Here is a 25090-nt window from a genome sequence, read left to right as displayed (position 1 = left end):
TGGCAGAGGAAACTGCTCAGCTCATGGCAACTGGAAGCAGAGAGAGCTGGTCTAGGTTTACAATATAAATCTTTTACTTATTATAATATAGTTTCATGTACTATGAAATTATTTCATGTATAAGAACCTTACTATATATAGTATAAACATTTCTCTTTCATCCTTTGAAGTATTGTTGTCATACATTTTAATCCTAAAGATATAAATCTCAACACATTGCAACTACTTTTGCTTTAGATAGTTGTCTTTGAAAATGATTAAAATAATTTCAAAGTTTTATTTCTTTTCATTTTTGTCATTTCTAGAGCTATTTATTTCTGTTTATAAATCCAAATTTCCATCTGCCATCATATTCCTTCTGTGGAAATGACTTCTTTTAACATTTCTTGTATTGAACGGCTTCTGGGCATGGGAGAAAAGCAACATTTGTCTTTGTTTGTTTGTTTTTTAAAAAGATATTGTAGCTGGGTATAGAATTCTGGATCAATGGCATTTTAATCACTTTGCATAGTGCCATACAAAATTAAGCCAAATCAGAATGAATGTGGTTAGTTGTCAAAGCGCTGTCTTGCATGAACCAAGTGCATACCTTACCAGGGAACTTTAGGATTTAAGAACTGGATATGGACTCTGGTGTTTATTTGGAGGCAGATCCTAAGGGCCAGACACTGAGAATTCAAGTAATTATGGCTTAAAAAAAAAAAAAATCATCCCTGGAAGAGTCCTTTACAAGAAAATTTCTGAACTTTTTGAACGTCATATATAGTATACTCATGGTGCCAAGAAAACGTTTAAGGGCAGTTGGCTAAACCTTCCTTTAGGCCAGGGAAGCCTAATCTACCCTATTCAAACCTTTAGAAAAAAATGAAGCTTTAAGTGTTTTTAAGATGATTTTTGACACACTGGGTTCTCTAAGGAATCTCAGCACAAGGCCAGAATTAAAGAGAAAATGACTTCTTGTTCTACTTGTGTGGGATATTAAATTACATTAGTGGGTTTCTAGGGCCTTGAAGGTCTGTACTTAAAGACCAATCACAATTTATATATTCTTTTTTTTAACATGTTGAAAGGTAAAACAAAATAAATTGGCTTTTATTTATAAAAAGGGGATTCCTAGGGCCTTCTCCTTTCTGGGTCGTCACGCACGGGCTCTTGGAGACCTGGGCCCCCAAATACCACAGGTCACGGATCAGTCTTGTTGTAGGAAACACTCACGGACAACCGGCTCCCTTTTTGCAGCCTGCTTCCGGGTACCAGACGCCGAGGCAACACCGCCTGGGGCGAAGGGAGAGGTGGGTGGCTCCGCGAGAACCCGAGGAGGCGGGGCTCCGCCACCGCCCCTTGCCAACTTCCTGCCCCCTCTCCGGCCCCGCCCCCTTTCCGGCTCCCTCCTTGGCCCCTTCGGGCTCCTAAGGGGCGCGCTCCATCGCCGCCGCCTTGGGCGGAGCCGGCCCCTAAGGGCTAGGGCCGCGCGGAGCCGGGGCCGCGGCGGGATGAGGCCGCCTTCGGGGCGGTGGTGGCTGCTGCTGTGGCTGCCGCCCCTAGCCACGCTGCCCGCGGGCGCGAGGAGCGCGGCGGTTGTCAGGTAACCGCGGGCACACGCGGCGGGCGCACGCTTCCGGCTCAAGGGCGCGCTCTCGCCTGGCGGGGTGGACGCTCCTCCCTCGGCCTCCGGGTCACTCCCGGGCGCGGCCTACACTAGGGCGGGGCTGCCTTCCCGCCTTATTGGGTTCCCCTACCCTTTCTGCTGCCATTTGGACATTTTGTGATTTGAGGAATAGAAGCAGCCGCGCGGTTCAAAGCCTGGCTCAGTTTTTCATTTTACAGAAGCAACGAAACTCAGAGATGTTTTGTCCAGGGTCACACAGCTACTCACTGGCACAGCTGGCCCTAGACTCCTTATTTTCAACACGGGGCTTTTTGTACAGTACTTCAGTTTATGTCTAAAATCTTGTTATATTTATAGCCATTTCTTTAAAACTCAAAAGACTAGAGAAGCAAAGAGCTTCAGCTTTAGAATGGGGCCGAAATCCATCTACCCTGACTGTTGTGACCCTGGGTCACGGACGATGACAACCCGCAAGATGATGGCAGTGTTTAATGTATGCCTGGCGTATGGGAGAAAGAACTGACAGCAACACGCAGTGTTGTTATAGGCAACCCCGGGAGTGCTCTGAGGATTCTGGCACAGAAGTTAGAAACTAGAATTCTGTCTGTATAACTAGTAATTTGCCCTGAGCTCAATGTTTGTTTCATCTAACATCCTTGAAAATATTTCCTGGATGTACTGTCCACCAACTTCCGCTCATTGCGTTGGGGCCATTCCTGATTGCAAGGGAGGCTGCCAAGTATGTTCTCTTAGCTGAACTCCAACCACTCAAGATCAGGGTTATTTATGTATTTATTAGCATCTTTCACAGCTGTCTAAGGGTAGGTAGGTATCTTTCAGTGAGTTACACCTTGGGGAACTATATATACCAGTTCTCTTTGTGCTAGATAGTGTTAAAAGTGCTTAAACTGCAAAAGAGAAATTTAATATTTAATACCCATAGAAGTCCCCTTGGGTAGTTGCCATTTATATACTCATTTTATAGATTAGGAGATGAAAAAAAAAATAAAACTTCTGTCTAAGGAGGAGAGTTTCTTGTTATGGCAGCAGCTAGAAAATTAGAAGTAGCTCTAGACCAACACCCAGAACCTTGAGCTCTAATTGAGTTATTACATTTCATGCAACAATTGTGGTGTGTAGTCTTGATCCAGGCACATAGTCTTTATACAGTTTTCTCAACAGTAAAATGAAGTTGTTTTAGTGCTGGATAGTTTCAGTATTTTCTTCACTTTTATTTGCCTCAGTGAAACCAATGTTTTTGAAGTTCTTGTGTTGTTATACTTGGTGGTAAGGGTTCTTAATTTTACTAATCAAAGACATACATAAAGGATTACCAAGGCTTCTATTCTACCTTCAACTTTCAGGATGCCCACTGAGTTGGTTAAATTTTAATCTGCAACTAAGAAAATTGGCTACTTCTGTTGCTATCTAGTGAGGCTTGCCTTTGCAAATAGGCTTTCAATGTGAATAAAGAAGCATCCACTGTCCTGTGCTGCATTAGACTAAGTCTAAGAATCACTGCTGCTCCAGGGTGTTCAGTGGTTGAGCACTTGCCTCGCATGTAAGAGGCGCACTGGGTTGATCCTCAGCACCACATTAAAAAAATAAATAAATAAAGGTATTATGTCCATCTACAACTTAAAAAAAAAAAAAAGAACCATTGCTTTTCTAAAAGACTTTGGTTTTATGAGGAACCTCAAGACGAAATAGTTGGTAACCTAGTAAACACCCTTGTTCATGGGGGATATGGTCCAAAACCCTAGTGGATAACTAAAACCCGAAACAGTACTGAACCCTATGTACTGTGTTTTTTTTCTATATATACATACCTATGATAAGGTTTAAGTTATACAATTAGCACAGGAAGAGAATAACAATAGTAACTAATAGATTATTATAGCAATATACTGTAATAAAAGTTATCTGAACTTATGAATTGTTTACTTCTGGAATTTTCCATTTATACCATTTCATAATTTCAGATCACAGTTGACTGCAGGTAACTGATGCCTCAGTAAGTGAAACTGCAGATAAGGGAGGACTATTGTACTTTCTTCTGTAAAGTAGGGCCTATCTATAACACTAGAAGCTTGTATTTGATGATACTTAAGGTTCCTTCCTATTGTAAAATTCTGTCTGTACACACACACCCATCTATGAAATGGAGAATATTCAGACTAAAACCAGCTTTCTGTCACCCCATTTGGAAGAAAGAGGCAGTTGGCACAGGAAGCACAGGTAGGTAGTTGTCTGGCTGAGAAGAAAAAAAACTTCAAGCTAACAGTCGTCCGTAATTTGTAACCAGTGGGTGAGGTCACAAGAAACCATGGGTTTCCTGAAACGAAGTTCAGGTCATAGAAATGGCTCCCCAGGCCTAGATTATACCAGTAAGTCTCTTCATATTCACAGCTTCCACATTCATCCATGCAAAGGAAAATCTGTACCTGGCAGTTAAAACCAAACCTGAATGTACGTTATCATCAACTCTTATTTTCAGTTTCAAGTTTGAAAAACAAAATGGGTTAATAGAATAGAGAAGTTACCTTTTCAACTAACACCTTTGAAAATGTGAATTTTAAAAAATTAAAATTAAAAATTAAAAAAATTTAAAAATAAAAAGCTAAGCAAAAAATCCCCAGCTCCATTTGCAACTGTTTGCATTTGAACTTTTTTTTTTTTTATATAGTAGATGCACACTTTTTTTAAAAACATTGATTGAGGATCAAACCCAGTGCCTCTGGGTTTGCTAGGCAAGCACTCTATCAACTGAGCTACACCCTAGCTCACATTTGAACTTTTTACTTTTTGTTTTTTCTGCTCTTCTCCCTCTCCTTCTTTGCCAGCCGCCCCCCCCTTCCCAATAATTACAGGTAAAATGGAGAAAATGGCAGCATAATGTAACAAGTATATTTATATATATTATTATTCTGTTGTAATTTCATTTGAGGATAGGTTTTTTTGTTTTTTTTTTTTTCCATATGAGAACCATGGAAGGTTAAGTTAGGAGAAACATTGGTGAAATATTTTTTATATGGAAGGCGGTTAAGATCTCCTAAGATTTGAGAAGTGTTTGTGTTTTTTATTCTTAGAATATTCTGTAAGTAGGCTTAAGTACACCTTGTTTTTTTTCTCAAGATTCAAATGAATATTTTTACCATTATGTATGGACAAACTCTTTAACTTAAATATATATGTAGTTGTTTAGAAAAACTAATAAAGGACAAAAGTATTAAGGAGAAATTTGAAATTTAACTTGTTACAATGGGGGATATTGGGACTGTGGCTGTGGCTCAGAGACAGAATATAGAATGCTCGCCTAGCACGTGCGATGAACTGGGTTCGATCCTCAGCACCACATAAAAATAAATAAATAAAAGAAAGATATTGTGTCCAACTACAAATAAAAAAAATATTTTAAAAAATGGGGTATATGTAGCTGTCCCTTTTTAATATCAGATATGTATAATAGTACCCCCTATCCAGAGGGGGAATATACTGTTCCAAGTCTCCCAGTGGATGCCTGGAACTGCAAAGAGTACTAAAACCCATATGTGCCCATACATAATATTCCCTCATACATAATATTAACAATAAAGTTTAATTTATGAATTAGGCACGGAGATTAATAACAATAGCTTCTAAGAAAAATAGAAAAATTATAACTATTATAACAAAAGTTACTTAAAACCTATGAATTATTTCTGGAATTTTCTATTTAATATTTTTGGATTACAGTTGATCATAGGTAACTGAGACTTGAAAGTGAAACCACAGGTGAAGGGGAACCACTAATGTCCTAAAATTATATTCGTTGGATGTTTATAAATTGAGTGGTATTTAAAATGAACTGAGGGATCTATCTGATTGGTTCTGGTAATCCTGACTTGAATCCTGTGCTAATGTAGATAACTAATGCCTAGAGAACCTGCTGAGAATTGCAGGGAGTTAAGGAAGATGGTGCTCATTCCAAGGTGTAGAGACCAGCCTTGCCATAGGAAGGATGACATTCAGTGTTGGTTCAACAGACCTTCGCAAGTGCTTGGAAGATGTGGCAGAGCTGGGTTGGCCCATGCTGCCAGATCTTTCTCCTGATCTGTATCAGGTTTGAGGAAGTGAATATCGCGGTAATGGAGCACCCTCCAGGGTGAGAACGTATTTCAATCTCAAGTGTAATCAGTGGCTGTCAGAGGCACATATTGTTCCCTTCTGATTAAATGATTATCACATTTTTATGTTTAAATTCCTAGAAATTCTTTTTCTTTTCCTGGATCTCATTATAAAGGGATTGTTTTTATGATCTGTCTGTATATATTTGCTCTCAGGAGGTTCTGTTTTAGCAAAATAAACCAGCAAAAGTTAGGGCTGCACTAATGAAGGCACCTGCAGTAGCACCATAATCTTCAGTGTCAGGGCTTAATTGGTAATAGAGTTCAAATAAATCAAAGTGGCTATTTTTTTCTATTTCATATCCTCAAACAATGAAATTTCTGTAGAAGATGTTTACAGAAGGGAAGAGAAGCCTAAGAAAGATATGACCTTTATAATCAATCTAAGGTGGAAGAATCTGGTCTCTCTAGGAAGGCAGTGGACCAGCTATGAAAGTAAACTTGTCACAGCCACCATTTCATGTTTTGTCTGGTTAGCCCATGCCTATGGTTCACATGGTTGAACTCACTTCAGGCTAGGTTTGTAGCTTCTTGTGGCTGAGTTTCTGGTCGCTTAGATGTTTAGACATTCTGTGTGGGTTGACTAAGGTAAATTCACCTCAGGAGACCTATGATGAGAATGGAGGGCAGCCAAAGGACACCATGAAATACTGACACTTTGTCTCTACTCTTTTGGGCATTGTGTGAATTCCACATCAGCTTCATCTCTATGGCCAGAGGCTACCTGAGAATTTCTGGGGAGGCAACATACTTTTAAGTAATGTACATTTCTTAATCTGGAGGTGGAAGGAAAATTCAGAGCAAGTTCTTTTATTCTAACCAGGAGGTCCCTTACACAGATGGACAGCATATGAAGAAAACAAAGCCAAGATTAATGCCACTTCTTGCTTCCTCTACCCTCAAGTATCTGGTGAGGAGCAAGAAGATGTTCCCTAACCAGAGGCTATTAAGAGTTATAGGCTCAACCCTCTCCTTAAGGGTACACCAATAATAAAGTAGGTAGAGGGAGGTGTAGCCTGTGGCTTCCAACAAGGCTGGAGAGGGTGTCCTGCTGCATCAGGAGTGCTAACTGGCACTGGCCAAGCTCTTAACCAAAATTGGTTGGACTTTCTGTGGCTGGACTATACCCATTCAAATAATCCTCTTATCCTCTTAAATTGCTAAACACACACACACACACACACACAACAAATATTTTAAATATTTAAGTGCTGTGGGATATAGTAATGAAATGCATGCTGTCCCAAAGTCCACAGGAAGACAGTATGAGCCAGTAAATCTATTTGTATTATGAAAACAATAAAGCAGAATCAGAAGAATGCAGGTAAAAGTGCTTGGGTGTGCAAGATTAGACAGTGGATCAGAGAGGTCCTTCCTAAGAATGTGATATTGGAACAAATACACCAGTTATTGGAAAGTACAAGCTCTGCCAATATCTAGAGAAAGAAGGTTGGTTGCAAATGAAAACTGAAGCAGGGTGAACTAGCACCTAGAGGAGGATCAGTGGGTTGATGTGGCTGGAGCAGCTGAGTGGGAGGAAGGTTGAGGAGAGAAGGTCATAGGGGTACTTTTGTCCCTGGAAGGGAGGTTAAATTTTGTTATCATGTAATAGGAAATAAAAGATCTTTATGCTGTTTGTAGAATAGTTTGTGGAGGAAATAGTAGGGCACTTCTGGAAGCAGGAGGCTGCTACTGTAATCCAAATGCAAGATAAAATGTGACATGGATAACAGAAACATTTACTCCCAAATTCAAACAATTGCATTAAATTTGAATAGCATTATATTGCTCTTTGTTAAAGAGCTACAGGGATCAAATGATTTAGAAGATAGTCTTAGGATCAAATGCAAAAAACTTCATTTTAAGGTAGCACTTATTTACAAAGCTTAGGCCCCACAATGAGTATTTTCTCAGACTTCTAAAAAAGGGAACTCTTCTGTGGGAATTGATTCAGCCCTTGAAGTAGTAGGCTTCACTAAGAGAGGAGTTATAGGGAGGGTCCTGGAGGCATCCCTAAGAAAAGTGCCCCTAGCATTGAGTACATGTGATGTTGAAATAACTGGCTAGAAGTGAATATTTCTGTAATGTTCCGGGTCTCCTGAGACCTCAGTTCTTTCATTTCCCTCACTGAACATACTCCTTCCAACATCAGTAGATCCTCTCTTATCTTTTGACAATTCCCAATACAAAGTTCTTAACTCTAGCTACCCCATTTAACCCTGGTTCTGGCTAAAAGACCCCATAGGATGCTGTGCAGAGGCAGAATGTGGGATGGGGAAGGCCAGTCCAGAGACCTCCCTCTCCCTCCTCTGCTGCTTACCAGGTGAGGGTTTAAGTTCTTGCAGTTTTGCGCTGTCTTCCTGCCTAAACCCAACTGTCAGCCCTTCCCTGCCCCAATCTGCTCTTCCTCTGCCACTGCCCTTGGCCAGGAGATGGGTGCATCTCAGACATGCTCAAGAATGTTTCAGCATAGGCTGCTCTGGGTGTTCTAGCATTGTCCTTTGGGCTCTTGTGCACAGATAGACCATACAAGAATGTATTTTTATTTTATTTTCCTGTATTTAACAGAGAGCCTCTTGAGCTTCCTTCTTGTGCTGTTTTAAAGCCTAGCTCTTAACATGGATTCCTGAGTTTACATCTCAGGCTCTTAAACTGCAAAATTTGTTGATATATTTTAAGATCCATGCATTTCATCATAAATTTAAGAATAAAATGAAAGAACATAACTGTCACAGGGGAATATCGTGGGTCCTCATACAATTTTACCATTTCATGTATCTTCCTAAGAACTCTGACATTCATGCTACTGTTTCAGGAGGCAGGACGTTCTCAGGGTCCTTTCCCCAAGTCTGTCTTCCCCAACTTCATGGTCCAATTTTTAATGCCAAGGATATTTCAAACCAGAACAGGAAACTATCAGAACTTATTCAAGATTATTCCCTAAATAGGTATAATTGTTGACTAATTATTGCTGGTTAACCACTCCTTCCCCAGCTTTGGTATAGCAGGTTGTTCTAGCTTCATTTTAGGTTTTTCTGTAGAAATAGCTGACCATACTTTCCTCAGAGGAGTGGGTATTGGATATCAGACCCATTTCTCTGGGGAACCAAGAGTATTTCCTATAGCTGTTTCCTATTTGGGAGATATTTCCGGTTTGATACTCTGTCTTAGATTCAGAAGAACTTACTTATTTTCACATCCAAACAGCAGTGGTCACAGAAGAATGACCCCCATTACTTTATTTATTTATTTTAGCATTTACCACATTAACCTTCTATAATTACAGCACTTGTTTCTCCCCCTCCTCTCTCTCCCCCTCCCCCTCTCTCATATAGTTATGTAGTATCATAAGTGTGTGATTATTATATGTGATATGCAACATATATTTGTGTACATGCATACTCATATTTTTGTATCTGTAGCCATCTCCAGCCAAATTTCACTTATGCTATGGACCTGCCCATTTTCACTTAATTCCACCAGTGAAAACTGGGTACATATTGTGTCTAGAATTGAACTCATCCCACATTCCTCTCACAAACATTGCTTCTTTTCTAGTATTTGTTTTCTGTGGAAAGGGCTTCACTATCTTTCCATTCACAAGACACCTTCATATTATCTTACTTCTTCACCCAATGAACCTCTAAAGCCTGTTGGTTTCATTTCCTAAGAGCTGTTGAATCTATTATTTCTCCCTCCTCACTTAGTTCAGAGCTCCAGTAACATGGGCTCTTCTTTGCTGTATCAGGTGCTTCCTGCTGTTGTTGGTGCCTGGAAACTTCACAGTGCCTTATGATTGGTGCCTTAACATTACCTAACCCTTACTGAACTGTTTAAGTCCTTTTGATTGCCAGCAGTTTCCTGCTGAGACTCTGATATTTCCTAAAATCTTTCAGTACTCTGCTTTCAGGATGAATTCACATTCTTTGTGTGAAGTAAGCACTGCTCGCCTCTCCAACAGCAAATGTTGAGATGTTTCCATGTATCCCTCCACAGGATTCTTGTTCCTATGCCAATGTGTCAGTTAGATATCCCTCAACTGAACTACTCCCATGATTTCCTACATATTTGCCACCCTCAACCCCTGACTGTCTTGTTGCCTCCAATCATCCATTTGTATTTCACTTTTTCTGGGAAGCCACCCTTAACTCCTGGCCTCTGCTTCAGGACTGAAGACATGCTTACTCTCTATGCCTGTGTAGTGCCTTCCATGTCATAAGAGCCTTTACACTGGACTAGGATATTTTCTGTGTCCTGCTAGGTCATGAAGACCAAAGGACTAAAATTACCTTATAGAAGAATTTATTAGTCACAGAATGTTAAAACTGTTACTATCTCTCTTTGAATAATTAAAAAAAAGATTCTGGGCAATTAAATATTTAAGAAATTACATTTTTTTTTATCTCTTAGTTCCAAGATGTAAAGCTTTGAAAGAGATGGATTTTATTCAAACTTCTGAGTCAAAATGTTACTGCTACAATCAGAATTCCCAAATGGAGTGGACATCTCTGTGGTCATCTGTGCAGGTAGGGGTCTACTTTTAAATCATGTCTTAAGGACAGTGCATTAAAATGTAAGAATAAAAAGTACATTTTGTATGGCATGTAGCTGAGTGTCAGGATGAAACTGATTAGAAGATCACATAGAGCGGCTCAAGGAGCAGTGGTGTGGAAAGAGTATGTTAACTCCTCTGCCTACTTCTCCAGCCCCTTTCTAGACCACTCTTAGTGAATATACCATCCAAGTGAATACAGTGTTGAAGCTATGATATTAAAAGGAGTCATCAGAATAGTTTTATTGAGAAAGTATCATTAAGAAAGATTTCAATGAAGTGAGTTACCAAGAGGGTATCTGAGGAAAGAGTGTTCTAGACTGAGGGGATAACTAGAAAATTATTATCAGGAGGCACATGATATTGATTTATACTACAGATATATACAACACTTTGATCACTTTTTTAAGGTGGTATCTGCCAGGGCCTTCCACTTTAAAATTACTATTTTTCTTTTATTAATGAACGAGTTTTTCGAGGAGATAATTTGAGACTGTGTATATATTCTGTTCCTCATCAACTTTCTAGCCTCTAGGGATGCTTGCCTATCATCATCATGTTTATCAGATGATTTTCTAATTCCATTATTCTTTTTACATTCATTGGCATTCTACGAGGGAAGAGTTTTTCCTCCTTCTATTTATTAATTTATTTATATCCAGGTATTCTCATAAAGTGTCAAATTCATTCAATAGACTATAATCCATTACCTCTTTTGATACTCAAATTGTCCTAGATTTTGTGAGTATGGTGCTCTTTCAAACCATCTCAGTATCTTTTTAACTTGTGCCTATCATCTCTTTGAGTACTACATATTTCTTCTTCTTTTTAAAATATTTTTAATTGTAGATGGACACAATACCTTTATTTTATTAATTTACTTTTATGGGATGCTTAGGATCAAACCCAGTGCCTCACACACAGGAGGCAAGTACTCCACCACTGAGCTACAACCCAGCCCAAGTACTACATATTTTCTAGCAAACAAAAATGTTTCAGGCTCATGTTGTAGTTTCCTAGACCCAACCCTGCAATCATAATTTTTTCCAGGGTGCATTCAGCACTAGGTGTGTCCATTACTACTAGAATATCACTATCCTGTGTGTGCATCCACACCTATATCCCTGCACATAAATCTGTTTCTATCTATCGGTCTACTTAAAACTATGAAATATAAAACATGGAGATATCAGAACTCATGTGAGTGATTCAGGAGTTAGGTTTATTCTTATAAAAACTTGCTCTGGAGAGAACTCAGGGGTCCCACAAGACATCTAGCTTAACCCCATACAAAGCTTCTCTCTCACTGAGCTCCTATTAGACCCTATCCCTTAAAGGTCCCACCGTTTCTCAGCACTGCCACACTAGGGGCCCAGCCCCCAATACGTGAACTCTAGTAAATACACTCAAGCCATATCCAGACTGTAGCAAGAACTAAGAGATGAGCCTGGGCCAGTTTTATATTAGGAGGTCAGAAAGAAGAAGGGAGCTAGCAGAGGGGAAAGAAGGAACAATAAGTGAAAAAGGAAGTGTCTTGAAAGCCCTAAGAAAGTAAAACAGGGAGAGGGAATGATAAGCAGCACCAAGTGCCAATGGTGGGTCCAATAAGAGGGCTACAAGTCAATTGTTAAGCAGTTGAGACATATGAGGGCACTAGTGACGTAATCAGGACAACCTGTTAGGGTGAAAGCCGGTTGATGTGGGTTAAAGAGAGAATGGGAAGAGAAGAACTGGAGACTGCAGGCATAAGCAACTTTTTAAAGGAATTTTATTGAAGTGAGAGGCAAAATAATGGATTGCTAAAGGGAAAAGTGGAGTCCATAGGAATTTGTTTTTCTGCTTTAAATGGAAAAAATAGCAGAATGTGGCATGTTCATAGAAATGACCTAGTAAAGAGGGAAGAAGTGCTCGTGAGGTGTACTTGAGTAGGGAAAGGATAGATAGGATCTGGTGCACAAGTCAGGGGCTTGCCGTTAAGGGAGTGTATTAATTTCCTCTGACAGAAATTTTCTCCCAACTTGTGAGAAACAGAGCATGTGCCCACAGATGCTGACAGATGGGTGGATAGGGGAATAGGAGCTGATTGACATTCACTGCTGATTTCTTCCATTTTTAGTGAAGTAGGAAGGATCATCATCTGAGAATGAGCATGGGGAAGAGGTGTTGGAAAATTGAGTAGGGTGATGTGAATGCAGAGGGATGTGTGGTATGAATGACTGTAGCTTTTAGGTCCTACTTCAAGTTCACTGTCATGTATTCAAAGCAAGACCACTGTGCCTTTCCATAGCATATTTTGTGACACAAATGCAAGAGTGGAATAGATGCAGAGTTGGATTTTCCAGGTGAGTATGATAAATCAAGAGGGATACAAAGGAGTTAAGGATACACGGAAGGGAATGGCTTATGCATGGAATTTTGCTGGTAAGAAGGGACTTGAGTACATCCAAGGCATAAGGATCAGGAGAAAGATGTTCAGGTCTGTATTGTAGTCAGGGCATTAAAAGAAGCATGAAATGTAGCACATGGAGGGGCTACAGTTTGATATAGACAGAACCAGGATGTGACTATAAAAGTGATTAGTTGAGGTAGGGTGGAGGACAACAGTATATATAAAATAGGGTTCCAGGAGCCTTTAAGGTCCCTTATGTGTCTCTTGATCACAAAGACTTGCTAGAAGAGAGGAAGAAATATCCACTTTCAAAAATGCCAATGTGTGTTTGGATTAAATGCAGATGTGTAGGATCCACCATTTGGATTCTGGGCTCAGTACATGACCATGTGCATCTGTGTGTTCTTCCTTCAACAAATGTTGGATTCTCCTTACTCCTCTGCTAATGTTTTTAGGAAGCTTATGAGAAGTTTTTACTTCTGTATTTATGAATTTCTTTGCTTTGTTTTATAGGTGAAAATTACCAGTCCGGGCCTGCTCAGTATTGTATATATCACAGAAATGCGTAATTGCCAGTATCCAGAAACCATTCTGACTTTTATCAAATGTGTTATTCATAAGTTTTGGGCACCAAAAGAGTCTAATGAAATAACTATAATCATCAGTCCATACGAGGAAACCAAGTGCTTCTCTGTGAATCCTGTCAGGGAAATATTTATTTATACAATAAGAGTGAATCGAAAGAGTAAGTTTGTTAGTTACATTTGACTTTCTGGATTCAGTTTAAGTGACATGTCTCTTCTTTTACCAACAGTATATTGACACAAAATGTTTTTTGTGTGTTTGTCTTTTTTTATTTCAGTTGTGGATTTCAAACTTTTCCTTGTATTTGTGGCAGGCATTTTCCTTTTCTTTTATGCAAAGACCTTGAGTCAGTGAGTATTCATTTTTACATTCTTGACTTTGTGACTTAAATGGGTTATAGGTCATTTTCGACCTTATTGTAAATATTTTTACACCATTGTGCATTTTTGTTCTTGCTTTAGGTTTTGCAAACAGTAGGTCTGAACATAGTGTTTGAAAGATCTTTAAAGACAGCAACAGTTATTTGTATAGCATGGTATGTGTAAAGTACAAAGTGCTTTTGTATGCATTATTTTATGTGTTAACATATTTTATTAGATTTTCATAACAACTATGTGAACTCTGTATATTCTCATTTTATCAATGAGAAAAACAACATCCATCATCATACAACTGGTTCTTATCACGGCCCAGATTCATACTCAGGTTTTCTGATGCCAAGTGCCTCACTCTATTTCATTAGAGCTGCCTCCTAGATTTGTGGCTCAGATATATAAAGTTGAATATAACAAATATCTGACTCTTGAATAAGCATGTTATTCTGACATTTTCATTTCTTGCAATTTCATTTGTGAAAAAATCAATCTCTTTCCAATATTGCACTTTTTAAGTTTCTCATGCTAGTTAATATCCAGCATTTTCAAGCATTCTTAACGTTGTTCATTTTTGAGCTTATCCTTGGTTCAATTAAATATGCTTAATGTCATCTACCAGCTTTATAAACCAGACAACTCATATAGAGCAGGAAGAGTAAAGCTTGGACTCCACGGAGCTGGGCTGCAATCCTGAATCCTCCAGTTAGTGTATATTTTGGAAGGTCTTCTAATTTCCTGATGCCTTTCCTCCTCTATAAAACTTAGACATAGATAACTATAAATACATGTAAAACTCTCAGATAAGTGCCTGCTACCCGGCAGATGCTCAATTACTGTTGTCAGATCACATTCTGAATACATAAGATAACTCAGACATCCTGTTTTGAGTTAATGGAAAGTTATATACTATAAATTGGAAGACTGATTTCAAGCTATTTACTATAAATTGCAAGACTGTAAGAACAGGATTTAATTAGAGTTGCCCTCTGAGTTTGTCTTTCTTAGTATTCTTCATGGCTACTGTTATCATGTTGAACATGGTTTTTTTCATACTGAAAGTGCTCTTGACATTTAAACTGACTTTTATCTGCTTGCCTTGACAGAAGCCCTGTTTTCTATTACTCTTCGGGGACTATGCTGGGTGTTGTAATGACTTTAGTCTTTATACTACTGTTGGTGAAAAGATACATTCCAAAGGTAGGCATGATATGTATCAATAAATAAAAAATGGAAACTGTAGTCTGATAGGTGTAAAATACTAATCAATTTATTTATGTTATTGACAGTTCCTAATTCAAACAATGTTTCTTCACTATATTACCTGACTTTAAAATATAATATTTCTGGAGAGTTCATTTTATTTATTACTTTATATAGATTTACCTAAGTATTAGGTTATGGCAATATGTCTTTTGAGACCTTTTTTTTCCCTAGGTAGTATGTATGTGGTTGGTTGGTTGGCTTTCTGAGTGATAGGAGACTGATTCTGTGATTCTATATTGAGAGAAAATTTTATCTTGGCCAAACTTAGGACTCTCATGATGCTGAATCTTGGGGGCCTTGTTAATAGCATTGCTGTATCTGGGGATTTATTCTTTATTATTATTTCTACAGCACACCTTCAAAAGCATACTTCCCTGAACTTAGTTGAGGATAAGTAAATAGTAATCCATGATGGTAATGTTGCTATTACTCTGGTTAAAGTTTGCAACAACAGCAGTATTTTGAGATAAATTTGTTCTTTTTAATAGTGTTTCTCCAATTTTATGTGCAAAACCACTTGGGGACCTTGTTAAATTGCAGATTCAGTTTCAGCAGTCTGAGAGCCTAAATTTCCCATAAACTCCCATGTCATGCCAATGACGCTGTTTTGTGGACCATATTGAGTAGCAAGACTCTAGAGAGAATCTTGAGATTGGTTTTAGCTCAGTTTGATGTAGTTGTAATACAAAGCGTTTGTTTTCTTCTATTTTTACAAGAATGAATGAACCAAAAAATGTGTTATTATTTTCTTCCACACACAGTATAGCACCTTTGGGGCTCTAATGGTTGGTTGTTGGTTTGCTTCAGTTTATGTTGTGTGCCAACTGATGGAAGATCTCAAGTGGCTGTGGTATGAAAACAGAACATATATGTTTGGTATGTAAGAATTAAAAACAGCACTTTCTCTTACTGGTGAATCTGTAATTACTAGAAGCCTTCTTTTGACGTATGTTTCTTTCCAGCATCTGAATTTTCATTTTGAACTAAAGGAGGTACCATTAAAAATAATATTTTATTTATTTTATTCCCATAGTTGGTAATTGAAATTCATTTGGATCCCATTTTAAACAGTTTTTCCTATAATCTTTCTTAATTTTCTATGCTAATGATCAAAAGAGTAAAAAAAAGTAACTAAAAAGTACAAATTAAAAAAAAATGCGTGCACACACTCACACACACACGCACACACACACACACACAAAGTGTCCCTTTTGACTGTGTATGCTTTTTCTTAATGTATTAATGTGAAAGGTGAGAAATCCTTAATATAAATGACTAATAAAAAATTGACTTTTTGGAAACAAAAGCTAAAAACAACATTTATTTTCTTTATTCATTGTACAAAAAAAAACCCCGTTTTGTTTGTTTTTATTAGGAAATAATGGACAGTAGGAGAACCCTTAGCATCAAATTTCTCACATGTTTACCACCCCTAAGAAAAAAGCAATCAATATTTTGTTTTACTTGAAATTTTTATGTTTTTATCTCATTTTCTTTGTTAACATAATAAGATATTTTAAAAAGTAAATTACAGGTAACATGGTAGGCTCCTCTAAATTCTTTTCTATTCATCCTAAAAACAAAGGGCATTTTGGGGTGAGTTGCTGGGGATTGAACCCAGGGCCTTATGCAGGCTAAAACTGAGCTATACCCTTAGTCCTACTATGGGTTTTTAAAAAAATTTAATAATTACAAAAAGTCATCTATTACTCAGGCCATGTTAAAATTGCCCAGTCACCTTGATGGCTGGTTTGTATAAACCAGGATATAGTCCAGAACCACAGTTTGTATCAGTTATGTTTGTAAATCTCTTACAATTCATAGCAATTCCTGTTTTCATCACAGTGGTGTGCTGAAGACAGCAAGCTAGTTGTTCAATAGAATGTCCACTTTCTGGATTTATCTAATGACTCCTATGAGGCATAATTTTTTTTTTAATATTTATTTTTTAGTTTTCGGCGGACATAACATCTTTGTTTGTATGTGGTGCTGAGGATCGAACCCGGGCCGCACGCATACCAGGCAAGCGCGCTACCGCTTGAGCCACATCCCCAGCCCCTGTGAGGCATAATTTAACTTGTATCTCTTTCTCCCATATTTCCTGTAAACTAGAAGTTAGATGTGAATGTTTGGTTACATACAAATTAAATGCTTTTGGTGGGATATATAAGAGGCAATATACACTTCACATTGGATCATAACTGGAAACATAGTATTATATAGTTACACATAGGCAATGATGCACTGGATTAGGCGGGTGATCATCTGATCCCTTCACCAAAAAATTACATTTTCCTTTTGTGACTTGAAGATTAAAAATAGGGTTTATAGCAGTCTGAATTCTACTGTAACTTATTTCTGACCAAAGCAACCATGATAACATTTACCCATCTATAACATTGGGCTAAAATAAAACATGCTTAATATATCACTATTATAATGACCATACATCCTGTATTATTTTAAAAGTCAACCTAAGGGCTGGGGATTTAACTCAGTGGTAGCATGATTGCCTAGCGTGTATGAGGCCATGGGTTCAGCATTGCAAAAAAAAAAAAGGCTAATAACTAGCTGTATACTCCACCCCCGCCCTGCCCCAACCTTCAATGGAAAAAATAAAATTAAAATTAAAATCTCACAGATTTTACTTTTAAGTCAAGGCTTTGCCAATATTTTTACATAATATTTCAAATTCAGATTTACATTATTATACCTTCCTCTGCTTTTCCAGGCTATGTTTTGGTAGTTGGATTTTTCAGTTTTGCTGCCTGCTACAAACATGGACCCCTTGTTGATGACAAGAGCAGAAGTCTTCTCATGTGGACCCTACGGCTTCTCTCCCTGGTTCTAATCTATGCTGGTGTGGCCATGCCTCAATTTGCTTATGTAGTCATGATCCTCCTTATGTCCTCTGGGAGTCTGCACTACCCACTGAAAGCATTCAGTTATGTGAAGTGGTGTGTAATCTTTTTTTTTTCCCATAAATTTGACATTTTGAGTTCTGGTTTTGTTGTTTGGGGGGATTTGTTTTTATAACATGTGATATTTTGTTTCATAATTAACTACATTTACTCTGGAGATAACACTTTGAGAGAGGAGAAGGATAGAGAACTCTAATCATCTCATCCCATATCCATTTCTTGTCTTCATTAATCTTTCAGAGGTGCACCACCACTTACAAAGTAATTAGAGCTCACTTGAAATTTACTAAAATCATTGGCAAAATTACTTGGGCTCTGGGTTACTAAAGATTTCTTCTTTTATTCTGTATTTCTTTTCATTAAAGCCAAAGACTGCTTTAATGTATTATTTGTGCTTGTGAGATAAGAGTTAGGAAAAAGAAATGAATTGTAAATAATTGAAAGGTGTTATTCAGTTGATTGCATTAAGGACTTTTTTAGGTTTTAAGTTAAGGCTTAAGGCTTTTCAAAGTACAGAAGGAAAGACATGGCAAATTCTGTTGTCAAAGCTTTTGTTATGTCTGTCTTCAGTCATAGAGTCTGAGATCTGTTTTCATGTCAGGTGCACAGATGGCGATGGTCCCTGTATAGATGTATGTCTCTGTGCCTTTTAAGTGACAAAATAGAGCTTGCCCAAGGACTAATGGATATAAAGAAAGTTCAGGAATGCTTTCCTGCAGGAAATATCACTGAACTGAATCTTAAATAATGAGCCAAAATAGCTCAGTGAATAAATGTGCAGGGCTTTCCTGACATAGAGAAAGCCCCATTTGGTGTCATCATGAGGCAGTAGCTATCAGGGTAGTTAGTGAGGTGGGCAAGTGCCAGATTAAGGGGCATCAGCAAGCCATGCCAAGGAATCTAGTCTGGTTCTGTACATTGTGGAAGGGTTTACTGATATGCGGCTTAGTTAATCTCTGTTGCCTAACCAGGAATTATAAGTTCAAATGCTTGAGGCTAGGGAGATACTGTGCCAGACAGAGGTGAGGCAGTAGGGTAACCCTGAAGATGGTGGGAAATTCTGCAGTGTACCCTTATCAAAAAGGGTACACAGTTACCACTCAGCTTGAGCTGATTGTTGCCTTGTGAAAATATGGATTCTACATTGAAGATATTCTAGAAATAATAGAACACTTCTAGAAATACTAGAAGTGTTGTTTGGGATTTAAATGTGACTTCTTAGGATTTTTAAATGTTGGCAGTTAATCTAATTAAAAATATATTCAACAGGGCTGGGGTTGTGGCTCAGAGGTAGAGCACTGCCTAGCATGTGTGAGGCACTGGGTTCGATCCTCAGCACCACATGAAAATAAAATAAAGATATTGTGTCCACCTATAACAAAAAAATAAATATTTAAAAAAATATATATATCTCCAACAAACCAGAATGTACTCATGTGTTAGTGGGATGTGGCCCATGTGTCTTCTGGGACAGAGGGTGGATAAAAGGGGAGGACTCTGTGGTAGGAAACCCGTCCTCAGGTATCACAGTGGCTAGGTAGGCACTGATGAGGACAAGGAGTAGGAAGTGAGACTGGACTGGAAGAGGAAGTTAATAGATGTTTACCAAATTGGCCACAAGGAAGGAGATTCTATGGTGATACTTAGTTTATATATGTGGTGACTGCATGTGTGGCAGTGTCACAGGGTTAAAATGCACCAGTGACAGGACAGGCTGCCTGCACAGAGTGGTGGAGGCCAAAAGGCAGCAGTGCCAGTGGAGGGGTTGACACTGAGTGGCTCTCTCTGCCCATCTGCCCAAGGTAGATAGTGTCTGGGATGACCAGAGGTCCCTCTATCACTCTACAGCTTCCAGATCCCTGGCCCTTTGCCGGGCTTGTGGCCTAAGGAACCGAGGATGAAATTCCTTCCTCCTTCCCTGTAACTGTCCACCCATCTGCCAAGAGCAAAGTGTGTCCCTGCACAATGCTTCTTTTATACACTTACTGTGTGTTCAATAATGATAAAAATGTACAACAGACTCTCAACTTTAAATTCTCCTAGTAAATTATTATATGAAAAATTAGGGGATATTTACAGGTTAAATAAACCAGAAATAATACCCTGATTTTTTAATAGTACTTTCTAGTTTCTAGAGTTGTTTCCATATAGTTTAATGATAAATGATAACTACTCTTTTGATTATCTTTATTGAATACTACTATAGGCCACTTACTATGTTAACTTCTTTACTACCCAAAATAGTCATTTAGTCTGTAATGACTTCATGAGGTAGATGTTACCGCTCTTATTATTTTTATATGAGCAAAGTAGACTCAGATCTGGTAAGGAATTGCCCAGGTTCATGCAGTGAGTAACCTCAAAGCCAGGACTCTGCCCCAGTCTTCTGGCTGAGTCCAAGGTTTTTCCTTTGGGAAACCAGGCCAGGGCTTCAGAAAAGGAGAAGGAAATAATGTCAGTGGTTCCTCAATCCAGCTCATTCACTATCAGATGATTTTTAAATGGTAAAAGATTTTTGAGATCCCAACCCTTAAGAAAATATGTTTTTTAAAACCTCCTGATAATTCTGATGTTCATTTAGATTTGGAAACCCCTGATTAAATTAAATTTAAAAGCACTTCAAAACATTTTTAAAAACTAATTGATAAATATCATTGTCCTTTTTATGAGATTATTAGATACATAAGTGTTTAGATGTCTACATTTTATGAGATTTGGGACTTTCCTGGTTGGAAAAAGAAAATTCCAGTCATGAGCCTCTTGGCATGTTGTGAAAGAACTAATATAAATTATTGTACATAAAAGACCTTTGTGCAATATTTGCTTTCTCTAGGTTTAGTGAGAATTACCACCACTAGGTGGAAGTGATAACCCACAAATGCAGCTTCTTGGTCTAAAGACTAAGGAGACCATTGGGTCTCCTTAAAAGGACATCTCAAAGGCTGGCTTCTGTCAGTGTGCAAGAAAATCAGCAGGCCAAGCATAAATAAGTCAGACTTGTATTTGTTTGATTGTGTGAGTAGAATTCACCAAGGAAGAAAAGGACAATTAACATTCTGTGTCAGAAATTGCTTCTGAAGGGCCTTAGGACATTATTGGATAGTTCAGGAAGCAAAAAAGCAAACATCAGGCCCAAACCACATTTTCTCTATACCTCAATCATTAAGGACAGTGGAGAGCATAGTCTACAGGGCCTTAAGAGGGATTACTATTCCTAAGATGTATAGTTTTCTAAATCCTGAGAATTGACTTGGGCAGGAATCTAGCAACCAAATGCCACATGTTTTAGGAAAATGAAGCCGTGGTTTACACCAGGACAGCCAGTGGTTAAGTGTCTTACTGAAGAGGAATATAGGGAACAAGCTGATGCTGAAACAACCAGCGCCCTGGAGGAACTGCGCAGAGCCTGTCGCCGGCCTGACTTCCCATCCTGGCTAGCCATCTCCAGACTCCAGGCTCCTAAAAAGTAAGCTCTGCTCAGCTGCTCTGGCCACAGCTTGGTTCAAATTATTTTAAAATTATAAGGTTGTCAGCAGCTCGGGAGACTGAGGCAGAAGGCAAGTTTAAAGCCAGACTCAGCAACTTAGTGAGACCTTGTCTCCAAATAAAATATAAAACGGGCTGGAGATTTGACTCAGTGATTAAGTGCCCTTGCCCTTGGTTCAATCTCTGGTTAAAAAAAAAAAAAAAAAAAAAAGCCGTTTTTGAGAGAGGCACTTTAGTTTAGAAACAGACTACTTCCCTGGATCACAGATGATGAAGTTGGTAGCAGTTCTCTTTCCTCAGTACTATGACTTCGCAATAGAGCTGTTATTGTCTGAATAAATATTGATTTGATGAGAGTTATTGACATTAAAATAATGAATAATAAATTTAAACTTACAAAAAATAGGAAACAGGGCCGGGGATATAGCTCAGTCATAGAACACTTGCCCAGGGTGCATAAGGCCCCAGGTTCGATCCCCAGAACTACAAAAATAATAATAAGAAGAAGAATAGAAGGAATTAGCAACAGGAGTGGTTGGTTGCATTTGGCTGCCCTGGGTGCTCATAAGTCTGTCTACTTCTCCACTGTTTCCCTGGATAGCTGTCTCTAGGAGGATTGCATAAGCCATCTCCCTGTTTATACCAAGAGTGTAAATGTCATCCTCTAGTGATGCAGAGTCAAATTTAATTAAAGGGATAAGAGGCAAGGGTGCATGTTATCTTAGAAATAAACCTTTCTGTTTGTTATACCACTAACTTTATTTACAACATTAAACACTTACTAGATTTGCAGAGTTTGTTCTTGGAGCAAGCCACCTGTCACCTGAAGAAATCCGTCTGCATGAAGAAGAGTATGGCCTTGGCGGTGCTTTCTTGGAAGAGCAGCTCTTTAACCTACAGACTGACAGTCTGCCTGCAAGTTGACTTCATTCTGGCAAGGAAGTGAGTAAAGGGCAAGGATGCAGTTAAAGTTGGGCAAAAGGGTTTTAAGGAACAGTGGAAAAAGCATGTGTTGTGGAGAAAAGCCATGCTGGAAAGGAAGACTAACCTATATTTAAGGGAACTTGTTTTCCTAGTAAGTTCTGCTACTTATTGTACTGTAGGTAGCCAGCAAGATTCTGTGACAGTTCATTGCCACTTACCTTGAAGTCTTTCATTAGGAACAAGGGAATCATGTTGTTCTTCAAGGGACCAGTAAGTATGAACAGGTGACTTGTCAAAACCAAGGCACTAAATCCTTACTCCCCTCAACCTGGGCCAAAAGACTATTACTCTTCCTGCATTCCATCAATACCAGTGATGGAAGAGACCTGAGATATACTGGGCCTGTGCTTTCTAAAGTGTGATCCACAGGATAGCAACAAGTGTTTTAGTCAGTGAAAGGATTCTGAGGTTAACTAAGATTGATACAAAGTTAGACAAGTATATTGTAGGGCTTCTCCAGGGCCTTTAATGATACTAATGCACATTGTAAATCTCCTAAACAAGGAGAAATTGGTAGCAGTTTCTGCCTTAATTTGATCACAGAACCCTTTTTTATGAGATTAATATTTCTTAGAACACATATTTGTAAAATGCTAATAATGGTAGAATTGAGGTTTGAGGAGGTTATATAACTCATCCAAGACCACAAAGCTATTTGAGGCAGTGCTGGTAGAGCTCCAGCCCCAGTATGTCCTAGCTAAGGTAGAAGACTTCTTCAGACACAAACTCAGGGGCTATCTCCCTACAGCCTAGTTCTCACAATGTTGACATCTTTTTTATTTTTAAATAATGTACCTATTTAATAACTGTGATAAAGATAAACATTTAAAGTTTTGATAAGATTTAGATATATGTGTGGATTAGAAATTAGAATTACTTTCTGTATTTTTTGTATGTTGAAATTGAAGAAAACCTTTTGTGAAATTTGAGATTCATTTTTAAAAATTGTTCAGCTGTATACATTTGTAATAATTTTGTACAGATTTGTAATATTTTTTACACAGAGCAAATGTTTGTTTCTTGATTCATGATGTTAAACTCCAGAGTGAAATGAGCAACTAACTAAGCCTTAACCCTAGTGGAATGATGCCAAAACAAGTTTGAGATTTGAACACAGCAAAATAATTTATGGGTTAAGATGTTGTTAAGTTGATTCTCTTAAAATCAAACTTTGGCCATTTTTACTGTGATGAGATTATCAGGAAAAGGGTAACAGGGAAGAGACAGAGAATTTTGTTACTGTAACTTTAGTAAAGCTTTTCTAAATTATCAAGTAAGAATGTACCTATCTATTTGGAATTTTCTAGATCAATTTTCAAATGATATTTCCTCTGTGAGGCAGTATGTCAGTGTTTACAGGTCTGTTTTTGCCAGACATCTTAAAATATTAAGAACTGTCGGGCTGGGGATGTGGCTCAAGCGGTAGCACGCTTGCCTGGCATGCGTGCGGCCCGGGTTCGATCCTCAGCGCCACATACAAACAAAGATGTTGTGCCCGCCGATAACTAAAAAATAAATAAATAAATATTTAAAAAAAAAAGAACTGTCTCTTTAAAAAAAAAAAAAAGAAAGAAAGAAAGAAAAAGAAAACTAGATTCAACTTATTCCTTTATATAGACTTTGATTTTTTAAAAACTAAAAAAACATATCATCCATTCTGTTTTATGATAACTATTTTATAAGTATTAATAAGGGATAAATATTTTTTGTTAATTTAATCTTATTTTTTTATAATTATATTTTATTGATGATGTATTACAAATATATCAGATGTATCAATTCTTGTGCTCACTTAGTTCACCTCCCAAGAGGCAGTTTTTATAGTACAGAAATGTGTGTATGAATCACGAACATCTGCTGGGGCTGCCAGGGCACGTCTCAGCTGGACAGCTGCTGGGCCCTTCCTGAGCCAGGTTGGAGAGAGGCTTCACTGGAAAGAAGCAGCTCCAAGTGGGCCAACAAGCCTGTGTAACCATCACAATAAAAAACTATTAACAAAAGAGAAAAAAAAAACAATAATCTTCAGGATATTGTTCCTCATATTCACTTTTAGAGGAAATTATGGATTTGTCAGTTTCTGTTATGTGAGTACTGTGAGAAGCTAAACAATTAAAAGTATTACTCGTGATATTTTTGGTGTATTTATGTTGTTTTCTTTTACTTTTGTGTTTTATAGTAATGATCACAATTTTAATTCCCATAAAGCAATGTACAGGTTTTTCTCTCCTTGCCTTCTTTCCTCCCTTTCCTGTCCTATCTCCCCTCCTCTGTTTCTTCTTTTTAAAGATCTTTAAGCAGTTCAGATGACTGTTCAGTAAAATGGCTATACCCATCACAGGTGGTTTAGAGTTGGTGGGTGCTTCATGCCATCCCAAGTGTGTAATTGTGGAGTATAACAGAACCTTTGTCGAGTTCTTGCTTATGCTCATGCTTGGGGCCTCACAAAAGTTCACTGTTGTTAGCAAATTGACTATTTGACACCAAATGGTGGGTGAGAAATGCCACTGTCTGGCTGGGCACAAATTACGAGCCACTGAAGCAGGAACAAACTTTATTTTTGAACTGCAAGAAAAAACCTCACACACGCTCCTGAGGAATTATCCCGAAATCCACGCAGCTTGTCCAGGAACCCCCAGCCGGAAATATCTCTCCCGGAAATCCCGCCTCCTGCACTTCCCCAACCAATGGGAACTCGGGGAATCCCCGGAAATCCCCACGAGAACTCCAAAATAGTGCGAGAACTCAAAAGTAGCGGCAGAGG

General features: G+C 38.3%; 1 protein-coding gene across 3 annotated transcripts; it reads left to right on the top strand.

The window, feature by feature from the left end:
- The first annotated feature begins 1356 nt into the window (after positions 1-1356).
- On the top strand, positions 1357-23720 carry Nemp2 (nuclear envelope integral membrane protein 2). Of its 3 annotated transcripts, none has more exons than XM_015481157.2 (10): positions 1357-1577; positions 3839-3854; positions 10186-10301; positions 13230-13461; positions 13579-13651; positions 14779-14872; positions 15700-15814; positions 17670-17895; positions 21149-21325; positions 22131-23720. In XM_015481157.2, the coding sequence occupies exons 1-10, from the start codon at positions 1494-1496 to the stop codon at positions 22267-22269; spliced, it is 1272 nt and encodes a 423-aa protein (XP_015336643.1). In that variant the 5' UTR covers positions 1357-1493; the 3' UTR covers positions 22270-23720. The 3 variants fall into 3 exon arrangements, with proteins under 3 accessions (XP_015336643.1, XP_015336642.1, XP_048664144.1); XM_015481156.2 differs by lacking the exon at positions 3839-3854 and having other exon boundaries at positions 1359-1585; positions 22131-22287; positions 22449-23720; XM_048808187.1 differs by lacking the exon at positions 3839-3854 and having other exon boundaries at positions 1361-1585.
- The last annotated feature ends 1370 nt before the right edge of the window (positions 23721-25090 follow it).

The sequence above is a fragment of the Marmota marmota genome, unplaced genomic scaffold (assembly GCF_001458135.2).
Source record: "Marmota marmota marmota unplaced genomic scaffold, marMar, whole genome shotgun sequence".
Lineage (NCBI taxonomy): Eukaryota > Metazoa > Chordata > Mammalia > Rodentia > Sciuridae > Marmota > Marmota marmota.
Note: the sequence above shows the minus strand (reverse complement) of the source record. Positions and strands in the feature narration are given on the sequence as shown.

Bases quoted from the DNA above. Each gene is read 5' to 3' on its own strand.
- Nemp2 (XM_015481157.2), top strand. From the start codon at position 1,494: ATGAGGCCGCCTTCGGGGCGGTGGTGGCTGCTGCTGTGGCTGCCGCCC. The intron at 10,302-13,229 runs GTAGGGGTCTAC...TTTGTTTTATAG, and splicing joins CTCTGTGGTCATCTGTGCAG to GTGAAAATTACCAGTCCGGG. The intron at 15,815-17,669 runs GTATGTAAGAAT...CTGCTTTTCCAG, and splicing joins AAACAGAACATATATGTTTG to GCTATGTTTTGGTAGTTGGA.